Consider the following 15,196-nt stretch of genomic DNA (forward strand, 5'->3'; position numbering starts at 1 on the left):
AAAAAAAAAAAAAGAAAAGAAAATGGTTCTATTAGGATGAGGCTTGGTAGGAAGTAATTAGCCTCAGTTGTCTGGAAATTGGCCTGTGGACCAGCTCCTTGCACATTAGTACTCAGTGGTACTAATACACACAAGTAATTTGTGCCTTTTCTAGTATCATCTTTTAAGGAAAATAGCATTTTATTGCATTGGTTAGCTGAAGCTATCACATGTGATTTATGTGAGTATTCTTTGTTATTTACTTGTTCCTTCTTCTCTCAGACCACAGACTTCTCAAATGCTAGTGCTGTAGCATCCTCCATCCTACAAAGCTCTCCTAGAGCAGAGGCCCGGAGAACGGTTCACACATTTCCTCCTATCTCTATAACCCCAGCAATATATGGTTGTACCTTTTGATCAACCACTGGAGTTTGCTAGTGAAGTGCCCCCTTAGTCTTCACGTGGTCCTCTGTCCACATGGCTTCGACTCCACGTTGCTGGAAGTCAGACTTTTTCTCTTGCCCCTTCAGCCGCCCTCAGCCCCCATAGTGCTATGCACATGTGAACGTTGCTTGAATACAGCAATGTCCTTTAACACTTATAGAGGGAGATAAGGATATTTTTAACAATATCCATCTCTCCCTTCTTTTTATTAAAGTTCTTTTTCATCAAGGAAATATTTTAACCTGGCTTCTCTCTCCCCTATTTGTTTTTAAATTTCTATATACCTAACTTAGTATGTCTGTAGGTTGTGAAAATAGTAGTTCTATTGCTTGGCCAGAACATTCTTACCTAGAACTAAAGGGATAAGAAAGAATGCACTAAGTTAACTTTCTTTAGCCAAGTAAGAGTTTAGTAGGGTGTTGTTTATGGGGAGAGGCAGATATTTGCATCAAGTGCTTGTTAGGTCTAAATTAGTTTCAGGACTCTGTTATACACTTCCACCAGCTGTGCCCTTCTTGAACACAGATTAGTCATGACCACTTTGCCATGTATACTACCATAATAACATGTTTCCCCCCAAATAAGACCTACTCAAAAAATAAGCCCTAGCAGGATTTCTATGCATTTGTTAAATATAAGCCTACCCCGATGATAAGACCTAGTGATGGGCGTGGCTATGCAGGATCAGGTTTGGAGAGGAAGACATTTCAGTGCAGAGAGGAAGACATCCCCTGAAAATAAGCCCTAGTGTGTCTTCTTGAGAAAAAAATAAATATAAGACTGGGCGGCCTGTGGCTCAAGGAGTAGGGCACTGGCCCCATATACCGGGGGTGGCAGGTTCAAGCCCAGCCACAGCCAAAAACTGCAAAGAAAGAAAATATATATATATAAGACAGTGTCTTATTTTCGGGGAAATACAGTACAAGGGTATCAGGATTTCCTAGCCTAAATAGCATTTTGCATATCTTAAAACAAATGTCTTTGTAAAGCCTGGTACTCAAAGATAGATTGATGCCCTAGGTCAGGGATGCCCATATAGGTTTGTTTCATAGATTACTGCAGAGAACAAAATCTAATACTATAACACCACAAAAGAATAAGCAGTGATTTTTGATAAACCATGCTCCCATAGATAGAATCTTACTCTTACAACCTAAACTGATAGATGAGTTGGCAATTGGCTCAGGTTTATATGGTACCCAGAAAGGTTTAATACTAATGCATCCTAAAAGCTTGAATTATATGTTTCCATGCCTTTTCAGCAAGTAAAAGATAACCATTAATAAGATTTTTTTTTCTTTATTACCCAGGGATTACTCTGATCGTTGATGTTAATCAGTATTTGGAGGGAAAAAGATCAAGTGACATTTTGTCTATCTTGAAGTCTTCTGCATGTAACATACTCCCTGAGTGTGCCGAGCGGTACTATGATGCCCTTGAGAAGGCAAAAGTGCTCAAAAGTGAAAGAGGTAAGTTTTTCTGTTACTGAGCACAAACTAAGTGTTTTAAATACGATTGTTTCTATGGTGTTTCTTAATTTTAAGCTAAGTATTTCTTTCAAGTGAACATTTCTGATTTTTGTAATCTGTGGCAAGAGAAGTTTTTTGTTTTGTTTTTAGATGTTTCTTTTCTTTCTTTCTTGGAAAGCTGTGATGAATTCAGTGGCAATACTTAGATGGCATCAGAGAGCTGAGAGAGTGTGGTATTTGAGAAAATTTGCTTTGTACTCTTGTTGATCCATTCTCCCCATAATATAAAAAAAATTTTACACTAGTATTTCTCTTACTTGATCCTTTGTGAGACAAATGGTACATGATTGCACAGCGTTAAGTAGGAGTAAAGTGTGATTTTCGAATATATGGAATAAAGTATAGTAAACTGGTCTGCCAGGGATCAGCTGGCAAATGGTTGTGCCTTTTCAGTCCAATGGCAGATCATGAAGTGTTAGCACTGGAAAGTTTCTTTGAGATCATGCAGCTTAATACTCATTCTTCAAATTTGTAAATTGACATAGAGATTTCAGACAGAAGGAGAAAATGATAGCTGCAAAAACAATTCATTTTAACCCATCATCCCTTTAGCAGATTTTTATTAAGCACCTACTATGTGCTAGTGTCAAAAATCGTGATATCTCTGATTTTTTTATCGAGACTGGTGTTTATCTATATCCCATTGTAGGCTGTCTACATAATGCTATACACATCTTAAAGAAACTACTTCAATAGTGTATGGCCTTAGAGGAGAATCTCTCAAAAAACTTTAGTTCAACTGGAAATTTGTCTCATAGAATCCCATGTGCTTGCTCTTAAGTTTGATATACAATAATCTCCCCATTATCCAGCACCCATGGGCATTGGTAGTTTCCAGATCAATGTAGTTTCTGGTTGCTTGTGAGTTACTATTAAAATAGGCCTAACTAATTCTATACCCCATTCCATACCATAAACTTGGTATTGACTTGGTATTAATGTTGATGTACATTAATTAAAAACAAAACAAACAAAGACAAACTTCACTTACTGTAACCAGTTTTACTATATTATGAAATAGCAGTCACTACACTTTTCGACTTTACTACCGTATTTTTTTAACTTCAAATAACACACATTAACACCTAAAACCATTACAGAGAACATATGGGAGCTGCTGCAGGAAGCATCAGCTTACTAACAGCAAGGTGTACCAAGTTTAAATTCTCATTTGTTGTTGTTGTTGTTGTTGGCTGGTTGCTTGAGATCACTAGCTGCCTGAGTTTCAGATAACGGCCAGTTTACTGTATATGCAGCTTGGAGGTTTTACCTTCCAACTCAACAAATGTTTTATTAATGAAATGACCACTCCCTCACTTGGCATCTGGTCACCCTTGAGCCCTTCCCTGTTCAATTCAGATCTCTTTATCAGATATTAGTGTAATACCCAAACCTCACCCTTCATTGGGAAAGAATTATATACTGTGTTAATTAGTGCAGGGGTTGAGTTCCTAGATGAGCCATCATAATTTCAACTCCATCCTGGCCCAGACTTAGTTTATTTTCTGTCTCCTAAACTTACCTTTTCCTCTTCCCATTGCCATGTTTTGGTGAAGGGAGTCAGAATATGCCCAGGTATCCAATTCAGAAACCTAGCAGGTTCATTCATTCTCCTGGAGAAGAAAACAAGAGGTAGCTGGGATTTCGTTATAGACTGTGTTGAACTGGGGATCAATTTGAGGAGTATTTCCATCTTCATAATATTCTGATCCATGTACAAGGAATATGGTTCCTTTTAATTAGGTCTTCTTGAAATTCTTCACCACTTTATAGTTTTTGGTGTATAAGGTTTGCATTTCTTTTTTTTGAGACAGAGTCTCAGTATGTCGTCGCCCTCGGTAGCATGCCATAGCATCACAGGTCAGCAACCTCTAACTCCTGGGCTCAAATAATCCTCTTGTCTCAACCTCCCGAGTAGCTAGGACTACAGGTGCCCTCTACAACACCCAGCTTCTTTTTAGAAACAGGTCTCACTCTTGCTCATGCTGGTCTCAAACTCCTGACCTCCAGCAATCCATCTGTCTCAGCCTCTCAGAGTGCTAGAATTACAGGTGTAAGCCACCTCACTCAGCCCAGATAGTTTTTTTCTTAATTACATTTTGGGATTTAAACAATCCCAAATTGCTAGTGTATGGTACATGATCATTTTTTTTATTGGGACAATAATTCACATGCCATAAAATTCACCCTTTTAAGGTATGCTATTAAGAGGTATTCACAAAATTATACATCTGATACTTCTAGTGAATTCTAGAACATTTCCAGCACACCAAAACAAAACCCTATATCCAGGGTTTTGAGATACAGGGTAATGAGACCTTGTTGATCTGATTTATCCTAATAGTTTTTAGTAAATTCCTTGTACACCACCTATTTTGGTTTTTTTCTCATTTTTCATAGAGACAGGATCTCACTCTGTCACCCAGGCTGTTGTACAGTGGCACAGTTCTGGGTCACTATACTGGACTCGAGAGGTCCTGCTGCCTCAGCCTCCCAAGTAGCTGGGACTGAAGGAATCTAACTCCACTGCCAGCTAATTTTTCTTTTCTTTTCTTTTTTTTCTTTTTTTGGGTAGAGACAGGGTCTTGCTGTGTTGCCCAGGCTGGTCTTTAACTCCTGGCCTCAAGCAACACTCCCATGTCAGCCTCCCAAATCACTGGGATTAAAGGTATGATCCACCTGCCTGGCCTGCCACCTGTTTTTATAAGTAAAGCTTGACCAAAATCCAACCACACTCATTTATATATATTCTCTGACTGCTCTTATGCTACAGTGGTAGAGTTGAGCAATTATTTTAGAGACCCGTAGCCCACAAAGCTGAAAATATTTATTCTCTGGCCCTTTACAGAAAAAAACTTGCTGACCTGTTCTAGAAGAAAGAGAAGCTTTCCAGGGAAATAATGACTGACTTTTACCCCCAGATAGAGCTATGAACATTGTTTCTGGGAATGCATTGCGTGATTTATTCTGATCCCTCTCTCCTCTTTTTCTAGGGTATCTATTCTTTGCCAATCTGAGGTGTCCACTGTTAGGTGGAGTACTCAGCCTTTTAACTCAGTTTTGCCCTATATATAGGTATAATTTTGTCTGGAAGCCATCTAGAAAGTACGCCTCCTTCTGGAAAGTTGACCATCTCTTAAAGGCCTGTGATTAGTTTTTTCCCTAAAAGTAACAAACCAACTATATGTCTTAAGAAATATATTTGTATCCTATATTGGAAAGCAGCTCTCCTCAGCCTTTAACTATAAATTCAAGCGAGGTATAAAAATGATTGGAATCCTGCCTTCCTATTACCCAGTCACACTGCAACCCAAGTAGAGTCTTCTCATGGCAATGTGGTTGGCTTTTAAACAACCTTTCTATTTCTTGAGGCAAGTGGCAGGAGGGGTGTTTTCACTAGTTTTGCTTCCTCCTTTCCTTCCCAGGGAGAGAGTTGCCTTGAGAAGGGTGATTATTCTTCTGAAAGCATTTATGAATCGGACAATTACAGGTGATTGAAAATATAAAATTTACTTGTGAACATACTAACTTGATTTCACAATGCATTTGAGTATGTTTCTAAACAGATGAGTGGCTTGTCTGCTCATTTAAAAAGAGATAAGTCTCTCTTCCTAAGCACTGACAAATAGAACATTTAAAACCAAAAGGATTTAATACATATTAAAGGGTCTTAATGTTACTTCTGTTTAGTTATTTGAATTTATTTAAATATGGTGTAAAGATATTGACTTGAACTTTCATTTACCTATAAATGGAATGAGTCTAACACTTACTTGGTAGCAGCTGACTTGGTGTAGTCTAAGAACTTCACAAAATTTGGTTGTTTTTTGGTTTTTGGTTTCTTTGTTTTTTTGGCTCTCTGGCCTGGGACAGGAATCATGACTATTCAACAAAACAAACAGATTACTGAATTTGAAGTGTAGTTGATAGATTCATGAGGAGGAGACACGAGACATTCTTCTTGACCTTTGGCCCATTTATGCCGTGCCAGACATAGGTTTTTCTAGTACTTCTCCCCGGCACACAGACTACATCCTATCAATATTTACTTTCCTTATTTCTTGTGGTTGCATCAAGTAAGATGAGTCAGAGGGACCAGGAATTTTTGTTTTCTCTACCTTACATAACCTTTATACATAAGGCGTTTTGTACTTTGGATAAAGTTGTCTCCAAAGGTGAATCACTTCTGCTTTGGTTTAATACAGATCATTGATCCTCCTCAAATATGAACCACAGTCCCTGTGGGTCCATGGGTCAGTCCTTACTGGAGAAATTGCTGTAAGATTTTGTGAGCAAAAAGGATCTTGCTCCCTGGTCTCCTTTGTGTACGTGGATGTGCACCATAGGTGGCCAACACGTGTGGGCAGCACCACGTGTAGACAGAGAAGACCATGTATTGCATGGTAGATGTCTACACATATTCCTCATTACTTTTCCTTTCTTTGGAGAGGTCCAGAATTGGCATTAGACATTTGTCTCTTGTCCTTTTTTTTTTTTTGACTTAGCAGACATCTGACTATGAATGCATTGAATTCATGCCATGTTAGCAGATCATTTCTAATGCCCTTAACTTAGGCTAGCCGAATGTCTGGGGAAAAACACACTTATTAAATTATTTTACATATTAAAGAAACTATACTAATGTTTACAATTGACTGCTTCTCTGTAAAATATAATGAACTTTTTTCTTTAGTGTCTAATGAAGGTCCATGGCTGAAAGTCAACCTGCAGGAGAAATATGACTACTATTACAACATTGATTCAGAAGAGAGCTCCTGGGTCCTACCTGAATCCTACTTGCTTAAGGAATCGTGGCTCAATAGAGATGAAATTGAGGTAGGAGGTTTGTGTTTGATGGAAAATAGTGTGAAGGATGCGTGATTGGTTCTCTTTTTCTTTTTCTTTTCTTTTCTTTTTTTTTGTTTTTTTTGAAACAGAGTCTTATTGTGTCGCCCTTGGTAGAGTGCTGTGGCATCACAGCTCACAGCAACATCAAACTCTTGAGCTTAAGTGATTCTCTTGCCTCAGCCTCCCAAGTAGCTGGGAGTACAGGAGCTGGCTATTTTTTGTTACAGTGTCATTGTTTAGCTGGCCCAGGCCAGGTTTGAACCCACCACTCTCGGTGTATGTGGCTGGCGCCATAACCACTGTACTATAGATGCCGAGCCACTGTGATTGGTTTTCTATTTTTGAATCATCAAAATGATGAGATTAACTAATTGATATAGTTCAAGGCTAGATATGGAATAAAATCTTTACAAACTGCAGTTGAATGTGGCTACAGTATCTCTAACTTTCAGAATTTTTCCCATATTGGCATAACAAAACCAAATAAAAGAGGGGAAAGAAAGCTTTTGCAATTTATTTGGGATGGCAAAGAAATCAAGCTTAAGGATTTCCTTGACAGAATTAAGCTTAGTGACAACTCCTTGGTTGTCAGTTTTCAAAATGTATTATTTCCCCCCCTCTCAGCTTACAAATAACTTTTCAAACCAAGATGTCATTTTTTTCCTACAAAGTGCTGGAGAGGGCTCTGCCACATCCCAGCCATATCCAGGATAGCTTCAGGAGCAAAGAACAGAGTTGGCCAGAGCATAGGATGGTGAAACAAATGTTTACTTCTTCTAAAATGATCGTCTTAGTGTAGTTTCATTGCTTAACATAATTTCTAGACCTGTGAATGAAGCTGTGTCCAAATATAAGTACAAACAGTACCACTGAGTGTATTTTATACTTGGCTCTTCATTAACTGACATAAAACTTAGCCGTATGTCCATATATTATACAAACCAACAGTTAAACGTGATATAGTAAATCAGAATTTTGACTTAACCAGTAAAGATCCCTTTTTACTCCTCCTTGACACATATCTGAAAACTTTCTTCTACCGTATGTTACTTGTGAAAAGCAATTTATCAGGCAGAGCCCAATGGCTCATGCTTATAATCCTAGCACTATGGGAGGCCAAAGCAGATGGATTTACCTGAGCTTAGGAGTTCAACACCATCCTGAGCCAGAGGGAGACCTCTACTTAAAACAGAAAAATTATCCAGCATTGTGGCATACACCTGTAGTCCCAGCTACTTGGGAGGCTGAGGCAGGAGGATCTGTTGAGCCCACAAGTTTGAGGTCGCTGTGAGCTATGATGGGGCCACTGTACTCTATACAGGCAACAGAGTGAGACTCTGTCTCCAAAAAAAGGCAATTTATTCCTCCTTCCATCCCTTTCAGTCAAACTATATAAATAGTCTTTATGTGAGCTGCTTGTTAGAAGCAAAGAATGTGTTGGTAAACATATACAGCACAGTTATTGCTAAGACATTTAGTATGTTAAACATAGGAAGAAGAAACCCATTTCAAAGAGTCTGCATTAAAATCTCTTGCTTAAATGCTTTTTCTCATTATATACAATGCTGGCCTAAGTCTTAGGGTACATATGCCTTTTCCATTCTAGTCCTAATTTCTTCCCAAATAACAATTATTATATATATTGGAGCTAAGGACTCAGTATTCATTTTAAAAAACAAAAAGATAAGAGAAAAACTATAAGAAAGAATAAGGCCAAAGAGCTCTTTTCATTTCCAGTTCTAAGTCACTTAATTTCATTCATTTTTCGATTCTCCCTCTCTGCATAAAGAAATGAGAGGAGCATTTTGACAATAGATGGACCTCTCCGTGACCATGGCTTTATTAGATCTGAGAATTTATGTTCTTACAACACAAAAATAAGGAGCTAGATGCTTGGTGTAAACCTTACAAAACCAAGGATTTAGCTATAAACAAGTAGCGAGGCCATGTGGCTGCCTTTGCGAGGTGGTTCCTTGCTTTGTCAGAGGTGGGTGGAAGGCCATGAAGAAATGGCAGGATAAAGTCAGGACAATGTGAAATTTATGGACTAAGTTATGGGCAGAAGTAATCTTACTAACTACCCAAAGAATGTGTAGCACTACAAATAAGGTTCTTCTGAAACCACAGACATAGCCAGTGCCCCATATTTGTGCAGAGTTTCACTTTCCAATGTGTGTTCCCATCATTTTGACCCCGAAATCATTCTGTAACTGGAAGCAAAGTAAATAGTCTCATCTTACTTTTTTCTAGATGGGGAAACTGAGGCATAGAGTGGGTAAAGCAGCTATACTAATTCTCCAGTTGTACAGATTTCATCAACAGAGGTTCACTCCCACCACTCCAGTTTCTCGTTTTGTATCTTTTACACTCTTCACATTGTTTCTGACACAGCCACCATGTGCCCATTGCTCTGGAATTAATAACACAAGTTGGAGGCTTAAAAAATTGATTTATTCTAACATAGGTACCCCGCTCCTTTAAAAAGTGACTAATGCTTCCCAGAGGAAATACTCTCAAAGGAATGCTCACCAATGCTTTGGACTTAAGATGAAAAGTTGGACCCAAAAAAGAAAATTGGTGGCAGAGGCAGGCATTTTAGTATTTTTAAGAGAAAATGCTGATGATAATTGAGTTCGGGTTTGGGGGGAAAAAATAGAACACACAAACACAGATCTTATGTAATTGCTAAAAATCAGTAATATCAAAGATTGTAGCAGTATTGTGAACAGAATCACCAAGATAGTATTTATTAAAATCTAGAGAAAAAAATGTGGTCTGTGTTAGTGCTACCAAAACTTCTTAATCACAAGAAAATAGCAAAGAATCTAGTTTAACTTCAGATGCTCAGAGTTCTTATAATTTTTAAGGAAATGGCATTGCAACAATGAATTACTAGTTTGGGTTTTTTTTTTTTTTTGAGACAGAGTCTTACTTTGTCACCCTCAGTAGAGTGCTGTGGCGTCACAGCTCACAGCAACCTCAAACTTTTGGGCTTAAGTGATCCTCTTGCCTCAGCCTACCAAGTAGCTGGGACTACAGGCACCTGCCACAACGCCTGGCTTTTTGTTGTTGTTGTTGTTGTTGTTATGGTTGTCGTTGTTTTAGCTGGCCTGTGCCGGGTTTGAACCCACCAGCCTCAGTGTATATGGTCAGCGCCTTACCCACTGAGCTCCAGGCACCGCCCTTAGTGCTATTTTTTAATGAAGTTACGGACCTACTAAAAGATCATATGCCATGATTGAAAACATGTGTCAAACTTTAAGTCAGCAGCATCAAAGAGTTAAAATTTGGAATCAAAAATTGCTCATGTGGCATCCAAGGATGCTCCAGGTATAACTTGTTATTATATTGAGCATCAGTGGGTTAAGATAATTAAACAGTGGCAGGTCTAACACTGTAAAAAAAAAAAAAATGTATCTCTTCTAAACAACCTGAAGTTAAACGGACACACACATAGTGCCTTCTCTTAAAGCTGTTCATGCATCCTTTATATGATTTCACCGTTACTGTTTAACCAACTATTGAGTGCAGTCTTTTCTAGTCTCCCAGTGACCAAAAAAATACACCCAGTTCATAATACACATGAAGTCTTCTTATAACCCCTTCCTTCTTGGTTCTCATTTCTCCAGATTCCTCTGCCTTTGACAGCACTTGTGTTTCCTTCCCCACCTCCTTTGCTTCTGCTCCAAGTGTTTTGTTTTGCCCCAGAGCATCGTTTTGAGTCCTCCCCCAGCTCACTGCAAGGATCTGCCTCGTCTGGCCTGGGGGAGGCAGGGGTAGGGGAGAGAAGCCTGAGGACCTCGTGGGCAGGCCAAGGGAGTAAGGAGGTGATGCGTGTTTTTACACCAATGATTTTTATCCTTTTTACGTTCTGTGGAGCTCAGACCTCATGCCTGGGCCTTGCCAGCATCATCCATACTTCTTCGCCTCCAAATCCTGAATTCATTCAGCCATGTTCGCAGCAAACTCAGAGGATTCCAAAATTATGTCACTAGAAAGAAGCTAAGCTGGGTCATCCCTTGGCTCTGATTAAATCCTGTTTCTAAACCAAGCCAAAGAGAGCTATTCATAACATTTTCTTAAAGATAAACTATCCAGATGCTATTTTATGTGCCCCTTTCACCTGATGTGTGAAGTATAACCATAAGAACTATCTTTTGCCAGGATATTGTTGAGGAAATCACAATAGGGTACATTCGTGAGAATATATGGTCTGCTTCTGAAGATATGCTTCATCGCTTCCGAGCCGCAAGCACAGGAAACCCCCTTATGGAAGAGTATGAAGCTAGGAAATCATTTTTGTATGAACACGAAGCGAATGTGGTCACAATACAGGTATGTGAATCACCTACTACTGGTTGCGGAATTGTCATATTCCCCTGAAAGTGTTTTAGTTGATGATAGGACACTCAACTGCCAGCATTCTAATCAATCTGACTGCAGAGTTTGACTTAATCGGTGCCCTGTAGTCTACTTCACTGAGGCTTTAAGACGGGCAGTATGTTGATGAGGAATGACTTTTAGGCTCCGCGCCTGTGGCTAAGGTGCCAGCCACATACACCTAAGGTGGGGGGATCAAATCCAGCCCTGGCCCACCAGACAACAGTGACAGCTGCAGCCAAAAAATAGCCGGGCATTGTGGCTGGCACCTGTAGTCCCAGCTACTTGGGAGGCTGAGGCAGGAGACTCACTTGAGCCCAGGAGTTGGAGGTTGCTGTGAGCTGTGATGCCACGGCACTCTACCCACGGGGACAGCTTGAGGCTCTGTCTCAATAAAAAAAGGAATGACTTTGAATGTGTAGTCTCCTGGAGCCTGTTCCGGAGCACTTTGTAATTGTACAGATCTACCTGCCCTGCCCAGTTGGAGCCAAAGGGACACCTCAGAATCAAAGCCTGGTTTCTCTAAAGCGGCGTCTCCGTGTGTTACCTCCTACCCAGCTCCGAGGCTTCGGGAGTTACTTCTTTACTGGTTGGTGGATGCTGAGAGGCATCTGAGCCTCTGTGCTCTTCTAGTCTGAAAGAATGGAAGAACTAATGAAATCAAACAGATTTAGCATCTCTGAGAGTCTCTTCTCCCTTCCATAATCTTTTCTTCTTCATTTAGGTCTGCAAGAGAAATCCTCATTCCCACATTATTTTGAGTTATGCTTGAGCCTGTATGACTTGTTCAAACCTTCTGGTTGGCCGGAGAAAAACCTATCAGATTTAGCTGTTGGTTCTTGTATCCCTCCACCAACCACTGGCTTCCAAAGGCTGCATGTCTGTCCTCTTGTCATGAGTTCAAATGGATACCGTGTGTGATGGGTGTGTACTTTGGCCAATAGCTATGACATTTCCTGAATGGAAAGATTTTATGTTGAAGAGTTTCTCTTTTGTGGTCAGTCATGAACTCATCTGCTTTCTCCACCTAACTGCAAAGTCCAGGGAAGAAAATGAGTTTTACAAACATGTGTCTTCTTGTGTCTTGCATGTGATAAGTCCTCAAATGTTTGAATTTGCTCAGAGATTAAGGTGTATCAGCAGAGCAGAAATGGTAAATTTTTTAAAAGAAGTTTGTACTACAAATCAGACACTCAAAGTATTTTTCTAGGGAAGCCAGTGAGTTTCCCACCCAGTTTATTTATTCCTTTGAGCAAATGGTAGGTTGAATAAGTGAAAAAAAAGAAAATGGTAGGCAGAACACAGGAAATGAACAAAAGTCCCAAAATAGAATTGTCTGCATTGACTCTACAGCTCTAAATTGGCACAGAACTCAGTGCCAGCCATTGTGATGCAGTTTGGACCAACCCCACACTCTCCAGTCTCAAGGCGCAGTGCAGTGGTACAGCTGGAAGGCATTCTGAGCAGCCCAGGGTGTGATATTAGAGCTCGGGGCAGAAGTATGAGAAGGTTGGGAGAAGGATGGGAGTAATCATTTGGAGCCTTTTTTTCCCACCTCAGCAAAGGCTGGAGGATTGAAGAAGCCATCCAACTACGAAATCATACTGCCATGCTTTCTTTCTCTTTTTTTTAACCCTTCTGATAGTTTCCTAGCAAAGAGGGTGTGAGGTCTGCAGGTAAATCTACTCACGGGCGTGCACCAGAGGTGAGTATGCAATGAGTAGAAACCTGCTGACTGGTAAAAGCAAAAGATCATGAACTGAAGGGTGTCATGCTTAGTCTCATCTCTCACCAAAGTGGCTAGTTCGCCCTAACTTAGGGGAATGTTCTTGGTATCTGAGAAGTTCTCTTACATAGAACAGCTCAAGATGCCCAATTGGCTGAATTGGTCCCAGACATAGTAGTCTTAACAAATTTGGAGAGAAATAAGACAAAGCTCCTAGGCCAAGGCCAGCAATATACACCCAGCTACACTACCCCCCCTGCTCTCAGTCACCTGCCAAGGAACTGAGCAGTGGCACAGAGAACGTAATCAACCTCCAACCTCTGTCTCAAGTGCTTATGGAATTAATCAGATGATGCCCAGGTCAGTGGGGAAGGAAGTCAAAACCTACACAACCTACACAGTCACATTACTTCTGAACAGTTAGAAGGCGCTGAAAATTGCCTGAGTGAGTCGTAAGAAGTCTGCTCATAAATAAGAAAGAAAACTGTGTTTCAAAAACAGAAAAAGGAATATAACTTGTAAAATATAAATGGAGTAAACATCTAGGCATAGTCTTCCAGAGTAGGACTGGAATATAAATGGAGTAAACATTGGAGTAAACAATCTAGATGGAGCAAATGGTAGGGAAGGCATAGTCTAGGCATAGTCTAGGCATAGTCTTCCAGAAAGCAGAAGAAAATTTTATACTGAAACTGCTTCTTAACTTGCAAGGAATTTGATGAGAAGTAGACTTAGAGAAACAAGGCAAAAGAGTAAAGGGAACAGACTAGCTGAGAGGATGAGGAATAATGACATTGTGGAATGTAAATGAATTAATAACTGCACAACGTACAACAGACTCTGGAAATAATTAAAACAGATGTGGAAAGCCTAGGAAAAAGCACAAAAGCCGAGAGAAAGAAGAGATGATTAAGAACACACTTTGTCATCTGGAAATTATAATGCTAGTTGAAAGTGCAGGGTTGTGAGGACCGAATGGGATAATTTATTTTTTACTGGAAATGATTTAATCATAATTAAATATCTCATAGGTATCAGACTCTGATTATGAATGGGATAATTTCATAATAGGTTTTTCCCAATATGTGGCTCTTACATGCTCAAGAGCAGTATAATGAAATGATTCAGAGGGCAGACAGTGGGGACCCAGTACTGAGATCATTGTCATGGCACAGCAGGAGATCAGAAGAAAAAGAAAACAAGAAGGGGAGGAAATAGATAACTATAATAAAATGTGGTTGGTTTGTTTTTAATGAAAGAAAGCTACAATATCACTTTTTAGGAAAGGACGTTACAGTGGCAGACACCAAAGCTTCGCTCTGGGAATCATTGTGTTACTGAACTTGAGGTTAGAGACTGCCACAGTCACCCTGCCAAAGAAAGATAAACAAGCCGCTCTGAAACAGCTTCAGACTCCCAGGAGCAGCAGCAGAGGCTGGGCTGAGGGGAAGGAGGTGACCCTGTTGATGGCTGTCATGGTTTAGTATCACTGACTGCTCATTTATTTATTTATTTTGTAGAGACGAGTCTCACTTTATTGCCCTCGGTAGAGTGCTGTGGCATCACAGCTTAGAGCAACCTCCAACTCCTGGGCTTAGGCAGTTCTCTTGCCTCAGCCTCCCGAGTAGCTGGGACTACAGGCCCCCGCCACAACACCCAGCTATTTTTTTTGTTGCAGTTTGGCCGGGGCTGGGTTTGAACCCGCCACCCTCAGTATATGGGGCCGTTGCCCAACCCACTGAGCTACAGGAGCCACCCACTGACTGCACTTTTAGATGGCTGGATCTTACCTTTGAGGAGACAGGGAAAAGAAGCCAGTCTTTAGCTTTCTTGGCTAACCAAGAACATAGAAGTGTTTGTGCCTCAGAAGTTGGCTTTGGTAATCTGAATATCACTGTACTGGGTGCTCACTTATCAAGCAAAGCAACCAGTTCATCAAGTCATATTTTTCAGAGGTTAATAGTTGAAAAAACAGCAGTAACCTCAGGGTCTAGGGATTTTGAAAGACTTGAGTTTTTTTTTTTTTTTTACAGATGTTCTACACAGAAAATATATTTATACTACCAAAAAACAAAACAAATAAGATGGCTATTATAAATTTTCCCACAACTTCTCATACCAAAGAGAAGAATGAGACTGATATTTTTGTAAATCCTTTCCATCTGCAATTTTCTATAAAAAACTACATCTAGGCTCGGTGCCTGTGGCTCAAGTGCCTAAGGTGCCAGCCACATACACCTAAGGTGGCGGGTTCGAATCTAGCCTGGGCTGCCAAACAACAATGACAGCT

The 15,196-nt window shown here is 40.1% G+C and overlaps 1 protein-coding gene across 1 annotated transcript in view; it reads left to right on the plus strand.

The window, feature by feature from the left end:
- Positions 1-15,196, plus strand: part of IQGAP2 (IQ motif containing GTPase activating protein 2) — a 319,224-nt gene that overhangs the window by 230,260 nt on the left and 73,768 nt on the right. The window contains exons 15-17 of the mRNA XM_012802746.1: positions 1,734-1,892; positions 6,646-6,788; positions 10,965-11,135. Of these exons, the coding sequence (XP_012658200.1) occupies positions 1,734-1,892; positions 6,646-6,788; positions 10,965-11,135 (473 nt within the window). The remainder of the gene's footprint in view (positions 1-1,733; positions 1,893-6,645; positions 6,789-10,964; positions 11,136-15,196) is intronic.

Source organism: Otolemur garnettii, unplaced genomic scaffold (genome assembly GCF_000181295.1).
Source record: "Otolemur garnettii isolate 467f Iridium unplaced genomic scaffold, OtoGar3 scaffold00017, whole genome shotgun sequence".
In the NCBI taxonomy this organism is placed as follows: domain Eukaryota; kingdom Metazoa; phylum Chordata; class Mammalia; order Primates; family Galagidae; genus Otolemur; species Otolemur garnettii.